This window comes from Alligator sinensis, unplaced genomic scaffold (genome assembly GCF_000455745.1).
Source record: "Alligator sinensis unplaced genomic scaffold, ASM45574v1 scaffold1207_1, whole genome shotgun sequence".
NCBI lineage: Eukaryota > Metazoa > Chordata > Crocodylia > Alligatoridae > Alligator > Alligator sinensis.
This window is the reverse complement of record NW_005842867.1, coordinates 221,519-237,969: the sequence shown is the minus strand read 5'-3', so window position 1 is coordinate 237,969 and position 16,451 is coordinate 221,519. Positions and strand designations below refer to the sequence as shown.

Below are 16,451 nucleotides of genomic sequence, written 5' to 3'. Positions count from 1 at the left end.
CTCTTTCCTGCCTATGCAGGGGGTCAGACTCAATGATCTATTGATGTCCCTTCCGACCCCAGCATCTATGAATCTATGATGTCAATTGGTACCCTGAATTCACACCCTAATTTACTGTGGTCACTTGTCCAGGAGCCCATACCCTTAGGCCCAGATCTTCAAAAGTATTTATACACCTAACTCCTACTAGGTATTAGGCATCTATAGGAGTTATCTTCCAAAATACCACTGAGGATCCGAGCCTCAGTAATTCTGGAAGTCTCTGACACAGCCAGGACATGAACCCTGATGAATACATATATAACAAGACCATCCTTCCACTTTATCCATGCTCTAATATACCTACTCAATTTCTGCAGTGCTCCTGCCATTCTACTTCTGGATTTATCCTAAGCAGCAGCAGGAAAATGGACACAGCCATGCCACTTCCTGTGCTTTGTTTTGTAAACAGTGAGAAGGCTTTTGAAGGTGACACAGTCTAACCGAGTGTATAGAAAACCAGAAGCATGCCCAGAAGAGGCATCAAGTTAGTTGGACCCGGCTCACCAAACATCTGTATAGATCAGGTGGTTCTGCAGGGCTTTGTGGCCCTTTTATCTAATAGCTGATTCAATCAGCTAGTAGATAAAGGGGGCAAAAAGCCCTGCTGAAGTGCCCTATCCATACAGGTGCTGCAAAGCCAGGCCAAACTACTATGCTGCCTCTTCTGGTAAAGCATATTTTTGTTTTTCCCCCCCATATCTGTCAGCACCCAAGATGTTTATATCAAAGGGTTTTCTAAAAATATATATACCACTACAGACTGTAATTGAAATGCTCCTGGGTAAAGTGGGGCAAGCAGGGGTTTTACCTTACCTGTGAACTACCCCAGCCCGATGAAGATGCTCCACTGCTAGTATAAGCTGCCTGATATATTTGCGTGCCTCGTGTTCCTCCAGTCTTTTTTTCTCATAGATCTTGTGCATTAAATTGCCGCCAGGGCACAACTCCATGACAAGGTAGTAGCTGTTTTCAGTTTCCAATATATCCAGCAACTGAGCAATATTAGGGTGGCGGATCATTTGCTGGATCTGCCCTTCCCGTCGTAGGTTCTTGGTAACGTAGGTATCTTTCTTGGCTCTCTTCTTGTCGATGACTTTCACTGCCACCTGATGAGAAACAGAGAACACAGTGCTGATATCAGACATGTGTGTTAGCTTTGGCCTTGTACAAGTAACCTTTGAGTAAATCCAGGGATGTCAGTACCAACTGATAAGCGGTTCCAGGCACTATTGACCTGCACAGAGAAATATCTGCCCTTTTTTTCTCCAAGACTTAATTTCTTTCCATGCCCCTTTATGAAATGATAGAGAAAGCTATTATGAAGATAAGGCTATCAAAACAGGAGAAAATGCCTTGTTAAAGAAACCTGAAGGCTTAGTTTGAAAACACTATAATTCTTATGATCTATTTTATCAGAAGATTTTCATGATGAAATTTAAATGTGATCATAAACATGACCTTTCAATATGACTTTTATATGTTCATGGCTGTAGGTTTGGGTTTTGAGATGTTACACTTGCACCAGAAGTTGGATTTTTTTCCTCCCTTAAATTAGCCAAAGAGGAAAAAGTTAGTCAGTTTTATACTACTGAAAAATAAAATAAAGATAAGAGATAGCCTTGGACCCAGTCGCTTGGCACCCTCATTAATCTCTTCAAAAATGTACAGCCAAACAGACTTCCTCAATTACTTCAATAACACAGTGAACTTGCAGAAGCAAAGCAGACTAAGCTTTTGTATACCACTGCCAAATACTACACCTGTTCACAACACCTCAAGTCCCAGTAAAGTTGACAGCAACAGCTCTGATGAAATAAAGGAGAGTTTGGGACATAGTGTAATACTGCCACTAAGCCTCAAAAAGCTTGCTTTCTTATTTCTGCACAACATGCTAGACTTGTGCCCTCCACAAACAAGAGAGCAGAACAGTCTATGATGACATTCTTTTCTAGATCTATGGACACTAGTTCTATTTACTGTGTTGACAGTTTCTTTAAATAGCTTGCAGTAAAAATAGTGCCTCCCTTTTATTTGTGTCATGTTTTTAGACATTTATGGAATTCTTAAGCTGCCACGTTTACATTTGGTGGTACAGACTCGCAGGTCATCGGCACCACACAATGATTTAACAACAGACACCAGCTGAACACTAAGTGCTTCTCTTGTGTTCCACATTTCCTCAGAGCTCTGCAACAAAAGAAAGCCCTTTTAACGTATGCACTAAGATCCAGCTGCTCAACTGATTGTTTCTGCAGCAACAGTTGTTTGCTTGTCAGGACCAGGAAAAGTCAGCTTGACATTTTTGCATGACACTGAATTTTACATGTAGTAGAGTTGAAAATTTGTCTGAAAAGAAGTTTAATTTCTGCAAGTATGTGGAAAGTGGGATAGCTACCCACCAAAGTGCCATATAACGACACTATGCAAGCAGTAGTACCATGTGTCCGTGGTCAAGCTATAAGCAATTTTATGCCCAGATCCCATGAATTATCTATTTCTGTTAAGAGCAGAAATAATAATAAATGAGGGAGAAGTCTTAAGAGTTTCATTAGAAAAAAAATCAGTAATACCCAAGTAATAACAGTAGGGAAAACAGCCTTCCTTCCATCTCCAGCTTGGCAGAAAACAACATCTCTCTTTCTGGACAGCCATCTAGCCACAGTTACCACACTTTCAATTCCTGGCAACTAGGCTGTTATAATTCACTGTACTAGGAACTGATGGCTAAGGAAACAGGGAACTATATTTTACAGAGAACATATTACTTCACCTTTCCAGCCAGAAAGAAATACCAAGAACATAAACACCATAGCCAACAACAATACTTCCCCATTTGCTTCCAGTGCCCATTCAAAGTCCTGATACAAGCTCAATAAAAACAAGGATCTTCTACAAGCCACAACCACCTTTCATAAGCCATGAGACCAGCTGCATTCCTTTGATACAATGTTGCTATGGTATCCACCTTGATGTTCTCCAGAACTGGAAATAAAGTATCTTCAGTCAAGAATCTCAGCTGTCAAACCAACCACTGAAAGGAGTGATGTCAAGCCTAAATCTAACCTCTATTAAGGTATTTTTCAAGGCTTATTTCTTTGTTAAGGAATTTCTGCCTAACCAAATGAGAAAGAAATAATATCTGTACATTGGTGCTGCAAAAATGTTAGCAAATGCTTTGTACTTCCTACTAATCTCACTTGCTAATGCATAAGGTATCTCGTCTGGCACTCAGAAACACTACTTCCTAATAGAAAAACGTTCACCCGGCCACCCTCCTTTCTTTGTAACAATTTTGCCTTATTGTTACAAATTTGTGGGGGAGGTTGGGGGATTGTATTTTGCTTTGGTTTAAGTTTTTTTGCTCTTGGATTTTAGAGTTGCTGGAACCTTTCATACCACATATGACTACTACTAAGAGCAGGGTGGGCAAATATGGCCCGGAGGCCAGATCCAACCCAACCCTCCAGGCACTGTCATCCAACCCGTGACGCCCACCAACTAATTGTACCCTGTCCAGCCTTTCCGCCCACATATACATATCCCAACAACATACTTTACTGCACTTCACTCCCACCCTTGTGGGCAGAAGGGCCCGGTCCTCCAACTAGCATGCACCTGGCACAGCCACGGGGAAACCTGCTTCACTTCCCTGGCATCCCTCTCACTCCGGGCAGCAGGTAGGGAAGTGGTGGGGGCGGGGAGGGAGCTGGGCAAGAGTATGGGCACAGAGCTCATGTGGGCAGGGTGTGGGGGACCCCCCCCAAAAAACCTCAATTTCCACTGCTGCTGCACCACAGGTGGGGGTACTCAGGGCACATGAGACACTGGTGCCTGGCGGTGCGTGGCTCTGGCCAGTACTGCATATCACAATGAGGTGTGCAGCATGGCCGGATCGCCTCCATCGCTGGTGCTCCCAACCACATGCGCACAGCCCCTGCACTTGGGCGCCACTGGAGGGAAGCTCCCTGGACTGGAGCCAGCTGCCTTCACTGCCCCCTGCTGCACAGGTCCTGGGACTCTGAGGGGAAGCAGGGGCTGGGGCTCCCCTCCACTTCTGCCAGAGTCCCAGGACCTATGCGGCAAGGGGCAGGGAAGGCAGCTGGCTTCAGCACAGGGAACTTCCCTCCACTACCGTGTGAGTGCAGGAGCTGTGCATGTGTGGCAGGGAGTGCCGGCAATAGAGGCAGCCTGGCTAGGCTGAATTTGCTGCAATGTGCAGCACTGGCCGGAGCCACATGCCAGTGGGCATGAGCACCTGCTCCAGGTACAAGTTCCCCGAGCGCCTCTGCCTGCTGCCACACCATGGGAGAAGTGAGGGGGTCCCCACACTCCCCACCCTCCCTCATACCCCACAAATGCCACACACCCACACCCTGCCCACAAACTCCCAACATACCCTATTGCCCCCCACACACAGCCAAACCCCCTCACAACTTCCCCACACACACCCACCTCCCACACACACCCCCAACCACAACCCCCCACACAATATACACAAGACTAAGAATTTATTTTTGAGTAATTATGCTGCCATCTCTACATACACTACACAAACACAAATCACAACAAAAATATTTTTTGTTATTAAAATATGTTATGGTAGGGGTTTGATTTTTATTATATGATTTGGTTTTTTTATGGTTCTAAAATGGCAATTCCCCCCACCCTCCCTCAAAGGGGAGGGATTTCTGGTGGCATAGGTCAGTGGGCTGGTCCCAAGACAGCAGCTAGGGGGCAGGACAACTGTCAAGGGGCAGGGCTACCCATGCAGCCCTCATAAGCTCAAACCTTGTTAAGCATCCCTCCACCAGAAATAATTGCTTGCCCCTGACTAAGAGCAATATATTAAATAAAAGAGATAGAGAGAGAAGCACTAAGTAATAAAAAACTGTATTATGTTCTGCTACTTTCAGAAAGAGTTGTGAGGCCATTTCCTGGTGCCAGTGTCCCCTAGCTTCGTTCTGATTCTACTGTAATAAATACATTGCATTAATAAATTAAACTAATGGCAATTGCTTGTAACTCCATAAAAACATTTCACTAGGTATAACTAGTTTTGAATTAGTTAAACAAGCAGCCAAAGAAAAAAGTCAAGCTAATAGATTTTTTCTTCCCCCCACCTTTTTTTAAAATATACTCTCATCTATATTTTATAACAAAAATAACTGAGGAATTAAGCACTAAGACCACATCCTCAAGGGTGTCTCAGAGCCAAACTCCCACTAAAATCAATGGGAGCTAGAGCCCCAGATACCTTTAGGCATCTGGGCCTAAATGTTTGATTTAAAAGTTAGAAATAATTATTGACTTTTTATTGCCCGAATGAATTGTGTCAGCTGAGGAACTGAGTTAAAAAAATAATGAAATACCTATGTTAAAAGATATTTAAATAAATCAAGCTAAGCCATATATAGGAGACATCTGCATTAGTAAAACATATAACATAATACTGTGGCAACAGTCCCATAAACGTCTGGAAGCCACATTCATGACCAGTCATATTAAAAAAAATAACCAAAAACTACATTTACTTGTAAGGTAAGACAACAAACAGAAAAGTCAGTTCTGAACCATTTTTGTAACCCTCTAGGCTAGGGACAGAAGTTACACACAAACCAGTTTAAGTGATCAGAAACTGGTTTAAACCTGTAACAGAACAGAAACTCAGTGCACATAAACTACCTTCAAAATGGCTGAAACTGGTTTAAGACAAAGCTGGTTGAATGTAGTATCAGACTTAAACCGGTTTGACCACAATCAGTTATGAAACTTCTGTCCCAGACCCCTTCCTGGTTCAAGATAAACCACAGTCTGCCAGCATCCCAGCATGCTTTCCAGCCCTGGGCTGGGCTGGGCTATGCTGTCTGTTCCAGCAGAGAAGGATTGGGGCAGGGGAGAAGGCAGGGACTGCCCCCCCCCGGCAAACCCCAGCTGGGGTCTGGGGCCAGGGAGAGGGGTTAAGCCCACCTCTCCTCAAGTACAGAGCTGCCCCACTGCTAAACTTACTGAAACTTAGTGCTGGCTGCGACTGTGGGCTACAAATCCCAGAGACTTCAGGGGCAGCAGGAAGAGGAAGCAAACACAGAGCCCACACTGGCTATGTACCAGAGGGGTATGTTCTAGTGTCTCCCAGCTTCTGGCCTGAGCCACTGCAGGCATGTGGCTGCATTTCCTGAATCAAAAGTAAATGTGAGTCCAGGTGTTTCTCAGTTTAATCTCTAGAGTTTCGACTAACCTGCAAAGACTGAATCGATTCAGCCTCAGGTTTTCTGACTGTCTGTACTTAGCCCTAGTGATTCACCAAGAAATCACTCTTAAATGTAATGAGATCTTCTATGTAATGGAAGTTGAGAACTCTTCTGATGAGTTCTTGCATGTAACGAGATAAGAGTAATAACACACAGGCTACCATAAACTATTCAGACATAAAGGCACAAGAGTTATTTGCTGAAGAAAAAACATCATACAGAATGAAAAAAATATATAGTGGTTTATATCACGCTGCCAGGAAACAACATCTGGAAATGAAAATGGTACCCCCGCATAATTATAAGATATAAAATATGCAAAGTATTAACAATTTGGGACACAAATCTGTTTTTGCAGCATTCTGTGAATCATCTCTCATCGATACCAGCAAGTTATCTCCAATTCATTGATTATACAGTATAGTACAGCAAATAAATGTCTCCTACACACATTATACTGCTGCTAAGGAGAAAGAACAGATATTTGAATGCTGAACTCCCAAGTCTTTCACTTCTATACAGGAATATGGACCCTGATCCTGCACTGCTTAAAGCAGTGGTTCTTAACCTTGTTCGATTCAAAGCACCCCTCATTAGATTCACCCCTGGGAAACGCCAGCTCTTAGTTTTCACTCATGTTTTCACTGTGGAAAAATAGAGCAATTCTTCTGTTGCAAAGAACTCAGAAAGACCACAACAGGTCAGATTTTTTTTTTTTTTTTTAATACTATGGATTCCTATTCGAAGCCTTTGGGTTTGTTTTATGAATCTTGTTTGCACACCTATATAGGGCTAACATTGTATACAATCGTGACCCCTGATAGGATCTCTAGGCACCCCAGCACACTGTTGAGAATCAGTGGCTTAAAGTCTGTAGGAACTTTCCCTTTGACTTCAGAACCTGCTAATCTCAGGCCCTGGGTTGAATGCATACCACCTATTCAAAGGAAGCTTGTAGACTTGTTCTTCAGATCATCCTTTCTGGAGTATTATGACCTGGTATATATCGTACCAACTCTACTCTATACCATAAGCATTAATTGTCTCATGCTCATCATCTGCAACCTGAAATTCTGACCGCCAGGTTTGGTATGGATGCTCTAGCAGCTTTGTTTCCCCCATATAGGTAGGTGAGAGAAGAGGAAAAGACAAGCTAATAAAAAAGGAATTAAGTCCTTCCATCCAAGGAGAAAATTGTATTTTCTGTTTTGCTGGTTTCACTCTGGCTTAAACAGGGGAAGGATCACATCCCCTTTCCTGGCTTTTATTAGTTATTTCCCACCCCACCCCTTAGTTTGTTCTGCCCTTGGTATATTAAGCTTCCTTGCTTACCCACAAGAAAGGATAACAGACCAAGCAAACCTGACCCATTCATCCCTCCTCTCAGCACAGCCAAACCCCAGACCAGTCTTCACAAGAACACAGCTCCGGGTGTGTCCTCTGCATGCTCTTTCTTCCTTTAAACTGTGGACAACTCCTTGCTTAGGGGTCAGCATCTGTGTTCAGCACACACACCTAACTCCACAGGGAGGGCACAGTAGAGTCAGGGCTAGTGTAACCAGCCAGACAGCACACGCAGCTTCCTATGGGGAGGAAACTGAAGAAGGTAGCAAAAATGGTGTGCACATACTTCACATGTGCTCATTGCTGGCTGCCTTGGGAGCCTGGGTGTGTGCAGAAGTGAGCAGGGTAGCTTTGGTACTGCTTTAAGTCTCTGTCTGGTACCCGCCCTCGCCAGGTCCCAGGTACGTAACAAGGGAAGGTGGCAAAATTTCACTTGCATGGGCAGAGGTAGAGGAAAAGAAGATGAAGAGATTCAGTAAGGGGAAGTGACAAAAGGAGGATCAGGAAAGAAAGAAGTTTAGGAAAGAAAAAAAGGAGACATTGGGGCGAAAGAAATTGTGGGGGAGGGGAGAAGGTAACAATTATGAGTTTGTTTGAAGAAGGAAAGCCATCTCAGAGGGTAAAGCTGACAGCTACAAACATACTATGAGTAAACAGACTTTGGCTAAGAACAGATGTCGCATTTGTCCCTGGACAAGTTGTGCCTATGCTTATCCTACAACAGAAATATCCCAGGATTGGTCTGTAAACGTTTTCCTTCTAATCAGGGTTTAGTGAGAAGATGAATGCACTGCTGCTATTCTGCCACTGATTTGATGATGCAGTCCTGAGATAAGCATTCAAATGCACTTTGTGGTCCTGCATTGGGCTGCACTGCAGGGCTTTAGGTGCCAGCATGAAGGATGCCCACCAGCCAATAAACTCCCTGAGCATCAGCACCTAAAGCTTCATGGTGCAGCCCAATGACAGGCTGTCCCCCATGGTTTTCATGGTTGCCAGCACTTGGGGACCCCATGGGCATTATGAAGAATGCCTTGCATTCAAAAGATTGCCTAACTTTATCCCAACCATGCAGTTGGTTCAGTAAAACAATATCACCCACACAAATCCTTGCCTCTGTAAATAAATAAATGCTTTGGGTTACAGGATACCCAGAAGAGCAACAGGCCCTATTTTTTGTCATTGAATTACACTGTTAAAATGAATTACCCTCCTTTGTGCTGTGACACATCATATGAGCAAATTCTGCTTCTCTGGATTGTGGTGGTAAACATATTGTTTGGGTTAATCTAAAGCTCACTGAAATGGGTGGAGGGAAGCATGATCACTGCCATTCATTTATACTAGTTGTACAAAACAAATGTGCTCTTTTTGGGAGCCAAAACAAAAATAGTAAACACGGGCACGTGTCACCGTCCAAAATAAAAACATGCCAGGCACACATGGGCAAAGGATTTTCATTGGCTAGTGTTTTATGAAAGGTTTTGTATCTGCAGGAAAGGCAGAACAAAGAAAAAGAGCTGAAGGAATCAAGGCAGCAAGGATGCCCCAGACAGAATACAGTAACAAGTGTGGGAGAAAAAGCTAAGGGAAAGGGTTTTGGAGGCCAAATGTTGGCTGGAAGGGATTTGGAAATGCGGGTACAGGCACTGCCTGTTGTTCAATTTTTATTGTGTTCTGGTAACCAGGACTTTGGATGTTCAATGTAAATAAGTAAGACTGCATTCAAGATACCCGACTCCATCTTCAGCGCTTCTCTTAACTGGGACAATCCATAAGGCCCTGAAGTTTTGGCTGACCACTCAGGTCAAAAGGAAAAACAATTCTGTGATGAGTGTGTGTAAAAAGGGTTTACAGCAGGTCACGAATAGACTTGAATAAAAGTCTCTCTTAAATGGAAAAAAGTATACCCCTGAGAGGATGTGGCAAAATTCTACAGAATATATGAAAAGAAAGAATGGGAATGTAGAAAAAGGAAAAATATAAATATAAGAAAAGAAACAAAAATTTAAAAATGCAAAACAATTCTACAATCTCTCTTAGGTTGCTGAAGCAATTACAATGTGACTGGAGTAACAAAAATTGTCATTTTATTATTTATAGCAGGGATTTGTAAGGGTACGTAATCACATAGCAAACTTAGAGGGATATGCAACCCAGCAGTTTTGAGAACCACAGGTCTAAATGAATCCCTGATTACTGAAGTCAAAACAGTTATGCAAGGGACAAATCTGTTTTCCTGTTGTACTAAAGCACCATACAACTGATGCGGTAAAGAAAATAATGAGTATGGCCTAAATGAAAGTTTTCTTACAGCCTCCCCAGTACTGAGGGTATATGGCTGGATGCAAAGAATGCCTGTTCTTGCCGTCTTTTCCCCTCCCCCTATCTTCCCAAATGTGAGATGAGATGGCCCCTGGAAAACAGAATTTCTAGTGAATTAATTTTCCAAGAGATAGATTTTGCACTTAGATCTATGTACAGTCTAATTCCACCTGAACTCCCCTACTAAGATGTTTTACATACAGCATCCTGCCAATGGAGATGCCTTTCCTTTACACCAAAGCATCTTACCCTAGGTCTAATATTCAACACATAGGGCGCATCTACACTTCCCAAAGGAAGCACTAAAGCATGGCGACATGTAGACATGCCCATAAGAATCTCACTCTGAGCCAATTTCATTTTTCCTTGGTTGAAACCCCAACACAGTAGCCATCAGAGTGAGAAAGAGCATGTTTTATAGAGTAGATGTTCTCTAAGGCTGCTTCTGCCACCAAACCCACAAAACTCAGTGATTTAGCTACTAGGTAGTATTGGAGAGGAGGAACTTTTACAACAAAAGATTTATCTTCTAAATGCATGGCAAAGAGCTGTTTCTCTTCCCCTCCTTTCAGTGTGCACCAGCAACATTTGGCTATTGTTTTATCACATTTTCTCCCTTCTGCACCGAACAGGGAAGGTAGGATAGAAATGTGGACAAAAAAGTAGCACTTTTGTTATGGGTTGGGGGCAGGGGCAACATGCTTTCTGGTCCAGTATGGATGTACAGAACTAACTACGTCTTTGCCCTATGGTTCTTTAGTAAGATAAAGACAATATAGTCCCATTAGACGTACAGCTTGCTCTGACTGAGAGACAGAGAGAGAGATCCTTCTTTAAATCAACACCTCACAAGCCCAGGAATCTGCTTTAAATATATATTTCTAATGCCTAAACCTCAGTTCCACTTTAATAAGTAATTCAAGTCATAGCATCCTTGAAATGTCCTGCTGGTGGAAAACCAAATGCTGGATACAAACAATGAAGTAAGATTTTTTTAAAATAGTCTTTAAAAGCCAAGGCAAGCTCAGTGTAGAATTGATTTTCAAATACATACTAAATTGCTGGAAGGCAGCAGTATTTTTAGCAGCAAAAGCTTTATCCAAGACATGTTTTTACAGTTAAAAAAAAAAAAAGTCTTTCTATGCAACTTTCCCTGACAAACCTCAAAAAGCAACTGCAGTTAAGATACATTATCATCCTGCATGAATAAAAAGTAAGTGGCAGCCTCCATTATGAAATATCCCAGTGGCTTGTCAGTAACATAGTAATAGCACATGGGAAACCCCAGTTCAAATACAACCTCAGGCTCTTGGCTGGGATGTTTTGTATAAAAGATGCTTTTCGCAAGAGTGTGTATGCACGCAAGTGGCAGCAAATGTCGCTGACTGTAAGAATGGATTAACTGATCACAAGGCTGAGGTCAGCATGTACAGGATAGAGTTGGAGGTCAGATGCTTGAGATGACACCCAAAAAGTCCCAACCCCAAAAAACAGTTGCACCCTAACAACCCAATCCTGTGAAATATATGTATAACTTCAGATGAGCAAAAGAACACCCATTCCTATACATGATCAAGGCCTACCAAAATAATTAGCCACGGTTTGACTGACCCTGAAGGCGGTTTGACTGACCCTGACCCTCAGCAGTGCTGTTAGCTCACTCCTAGTGCAGCACAGACATGGCTCCATTGTTTCCTGTACTACATGGAGATCAGACTTCCTGTACCAAGGGCCCTATTCAGCAAGGTACTTGAACACATGCCCAGAGCCTATTGAAATCAATGCAAAAATACACATGAAGTTAGGTACTTGCTTAAATGACATGGGGTTCACAGAACCTAAGTGCAGAGCATTATTATACAAGTGCCTATGTCAGCAGATTTAAAGACTGGCATATTTTGTGAATCTCTTTCTTATAATTTTCTAAGTGATGCTTTGACCATCCTGCAAGGCATAACATTTTCCATAGCAACAAGTGTCCTTAATAAAAATGTTAATGTTTCTATGTGCCTTTCAAGTTATGATTTTGAAGAAAATTGCAGAGCCTTTGAAAGTATCAGCAGAAAGTTAACCAGCCCCTTATTTGCCCTATGCACTGCTTAGCTATTCATTTCAAGAAAATGAGAGAAAAGCCAAGTCTATAGCAATCGGCAGAGGCAGACAGTCCCACAAGAATAATCACTCTGTTCTGCTTGATCAAGGATAAAAATGAATCTTCATTCAGCCACATCAATCTGCTATTTTTATATCCGTCTCATGTTCTTGCACACACATAGGGACAAAGACTGAACAAAAGAGAGAGAGAGAGAGAGAGAGAGAGTGTACACACACAATACAAAGCTCTTTAGCAACTCCATAATTAAAGGTACCATGAGATTTTCATCTCAGGCAGCATTAATATCCCTCCATTTCATACTTTAAATGACTAAATTTGATCTCCACTTTGTTATATATTAACTCTTTGTAGAACAGCTGATATTGATATATCAATCTTATTTTAGTATAGGGAGGACGCTTCTTAAAAAACTTTCCCCCACATTCAAGGGAGTTTCTACTGTGAAAAAGAAGCAAAGCTGGATAGGAGCTACAGTATGACATACCAGAGGAAGTCCTTCAAAGGAACAGGGAACTCCATGAGGTATAGTGGAGGATGGCTGCTAAACCCCATGCTTGAGATTGTTAAGCAAGGCACAAAGATGAGGAGGCAGACAAATTTTTCATCCAAAGGAGGAAGACAGATTCTCCTGGTAGACTCAGTGTTAAGAAGAATGGGTAAAACATGCTGAAAGGGCAAAAAGACGGCAGGCCTGTGTGTTCTCTTCCTGGAGCAAAAAGAACATACATCACTATAAGACTGGAAGGAATTCTTAAGGCTGAGGGCCCCTGATCATCCTACACACAGACAGGAGTGCCCTGTTTCAGAAGTGTGCTATCTAAGGAAGGCCAGGTATAGAACATGTGCTCAAGCATATAATTCAGATATCAGGTAGTTTGAACGTAAAGAATTGAGGCAAAGGGACATAAAGAAAAGAAATCCTTTGATAATCTTCATATCAAGGTAGACAGTATCCTGCAAAGTAGTAAAGCAAAGCCAGCAATCATAAGCCTGCAAGCCAGAGCCAGCCTGCAAAGGTGGCTTATCTAGCATGCTGGACTCTTGGCAGGATGAATTACCCCACTCGGTAGGCCAAATATGGCTTGTGAAGTTCATCATCACAGCTTCCAGAGCCCTGCAACATTAATCCCTGCAACAGTGTTAAACCCCACTGTTTTAGCACAGCTCTGGAACCCAGGGCATTAATGCTGCTTGTTGAACATAATGCTGCAAAAATTTCTATGGTCTGTTATCTAAGAGGTCAACCTAAATAACCACAAAGTTCTCTTTTCCTCTAAAACCTGTGAACCTATAGCACATCCTCTTCTTGGTCCCACTTCTCAAGTGGAAGGTAGGAGGAAGGCATGCCAGGGAGGAATGGGATGACAACCCATCGTGAACAACAGGGCGTTACAGTTCAAAAGCTCCCCATGACACTTCTACTCCAGTCTTCCAGCACACCAAACAGCTGGAGAGCCCATGAAGTTCTGATACCTCTGCACAGCGATTAGGTGTCGTCCCTATGGCACTGCCACTTGAAAGCATTTTTGCTGGAACACCACAGGGTGATACATTTATGTGCCAAAGCATTGACAATGGAAGAGTTCCCCATGCTTCTGCTTCCTCAATACTAACAGTGCGATAGAGATTAGGAACAAAGACCTCAAGCCATCTCCATCCACTAAGTCTCAGCTGTCCATGCAACATGCCCAACTCTACTGGGCAACCCCACTACTTCCCCTTTCTTCTTACTGATGTCAGGAGAGGAGATAGTGGAGTGGGAATGAACTCTGTTCTGACAAACATGGCTTTGTCAAAAGTTCTCCACTCTGATGACCCACTGAAGGTTCATCTAAGGAGCACCTGAGCTCTGCACAGCTTCTCTCCAAGTTCCCTCAAGCTCCTCCTAACAGAATATCTCTGCCTCATTACCCCTGATGTTTTCCTATCAGGACCCTCAGTTATCTACTTCATTCCACTTTTAAAAATTAAAATATATTTCTGTAAATTAATGCTCCTATGATTTATAAAAGTGCAATCAGTTCAGGAAAAAAAAACAAAAAAAAACAAAAACAACCACCAGTCTGAACTTGGGGAAAACAAACAAACCAAAAAAAAACCCCAACAACACAGCAGCAGCTATTTCTACCTTTTGGGCTGGACAAACTACCCATGAATTATAGTTCTGTCCATGCTGTGTATTCAATGTAGAAGTCATCAGTTTCAGTATTTTAATGTAGTACAGCTAGAGAATGGTCCCACAGCCTGAAAAGCAGCATTTTGTACTGCTACAGCATAGGGGAGGGGTGTATGTGTGCCTGCACGATTCTCTCTGGGCCAGTATGATTCCAGGAATCATGGGAGAGGTCCATTTAACCTTTGGCAGGAAGAAATCAGTTCCACTGACCTCTGACTACGCCCAGGTCCACCGATTAATAGGGTGACAGGAACAGTTTCCCTAGGGCTACCAGCACCTTTTCACCTCCCACATATCTTAAGATATGTGTGAGCAGGTTGGGAGTAGACAGAGACGGATGGAGGTAGTGAGGGCAGAAAGCCAGACATGGTGGTGAATGATGGCCTAATAAAGGTGGTGCAGAGAAAACCCTTAGAAACCTGCCAAAACCAGCCTTAAGTCTGGACCAGGCGCAATAGGGTAAAAATATACCTTTGAATGAGACAATTTGATCTGCCTGGTGATTTTAATTTAAAATGTTCATCAAATATCACTCTTCAAATATTGGATATTTTTCAAAGAAGGATTTCTCTCCCCCATTCACAAGGTAAAAGTAACATGCAATAATACTCTCCGTCACTCAGCAAGGAGACTAGCTAGAGCTCAAACATATAATCAACTAAGAGGAAAGGAATTTTCTGGGGCTGTTACACAAATGAATGGGGAGTCTGATATGTGATCACTCTGACAGATGGAAAACTTGTTAAGACAAGCCTGGACCCTATTTTGTGTTGACCCAAGATGATGGCTTCACATGACTGGCCATGAAGGAAGCTAGTGTGACAACTGCTACAAAACAGAGGTCCTCTTGAGCTAAACGCTGCTTTTTTAAGCTTTAAGAACAATATGGAACAGCTTGGGCTAAACTACAGCAAAGCATGGTTTATGCTTGGGTCACAAATGAACCATATCCTCCCCAGCTGTTTCTGATAAAGTATAACTTGCCTTTTTAATGCTGAAAATTTCTTCTGTCACAGCGAGATGGATGAAGCTCTCAGATTACACAGGGTGGTGGTGGGGGGAAACAAAAACAGAGAACTGATACCAAATAATAATGTTCCTTTAACAGCAAGCCGCAAGAGAGACCCTGCTCATGACACTTCTCATTTCCACGTGTAGACTTGTAATAAATTACATAATAAACTGTCCCCATTTCACATTTTAATGATAAAATCCATAACCAGGTATACAAAAGAGTCAGCATCCCCAATATAAACTGCTTTACTGTAGCTTTGCAATTGTAGGTGTCTTTTTTTCCCTAGCAAAATTATAACACAAGCTGCTGTACTGGAGGTTTCTCTTAGAACCGTCATTTACGTTGAATTAAAACTTAAGTGCATTTATGTTGAGTTATGTCACAACCCAAAGGGTGTGATTTTTGTTTTTGTGTGCTTCGGCACTGCTAAATTATTCCCGCTAAATTATTGCTTCCTTGCACGGTGGAGTTTTCTGCTGCAAAGGAGAACCCCGGTGCAAGGGAGAATTTCCCGCCAATTTGAAGCTTTCTTTGCAGGGTGCATTTCTTCGTTGCAGCTCAGAAATGCTCGTTGCAAAGAGTTCCCGCCATTTGTATGCTAATTCGAGTCCCATTATTGGCCAGTTCTAAATTATTCACCCGTGGCGGTTAGTGATTGGCTTGCTAGCCAGATAAGAGGCTTGAGTGGTTTCCGCCCAAGTTGGAGGACTCCATGAACAAGGGAGGAGGAGACTTCATGCTGTGTGAAGATCTCTAAGCGCTGCGGATCCTTACGGACCCAGTGCATTTAAAGCAGGCAACGGAGGTCTGATCAGCCTCTAGCCTCTCCCCGTTGCCGAGCGCAATCCAGACGTATCCCTTCCCGCGCGCAAAAGAACTGGACCCACGAAGCCTAGCAAACTTCGTGTGAATGAGTGAGCAGAAGGACCCACGGAGCCTAGCAAACTTTGTGTGAGTTTATTCAGAGCTCTTTCGGACGAGTATTTTCTTCGGTTGAGACGACAGGCTCACGTGTTCAGAGCCTTCAGCCGGATTGGGCTAGAGTTCATGAGTCTAGAACTCTTGTCCGCCTCTCTTCTTTCCTGTCTGTAACCGCAACTTAAGCAAGTTTTCCAGCCTGCACCATTGCCATCTCGGTGTAAGTAAACAATCTTTTAAACTACCGCTACGCGTTTGTGCCTAATT

At 42.9% G+C, this 16,451-nt stretch overlaps 1 protein-coding gene across 1 annotated transcript in view; it reads right to left on the bottom strand.

Annotated features, from left to right (window-relative positions):
* HUNK (hormonally up-regulated Neu-associated kinase) overlaps positions 1 to 16,451 on the bottom strand; it is a gene marked incomplete at its 5' end in the record, with an annotated part of 81,216 nt that overhangs the window by 52,562 nt on the left and 12,203 nt on the right. Inside the window, one exon of the mRNA XM_025191882.1 lies at positions 856 to 1,148. Within this exon, the coding sequence (XP_025047667.1) occupies positions 856 to 1,148 (293 nt within the window). The remainder of the gene's footprint in view (positions 1 to 855; positions 1,149 to 16,451) is intronic.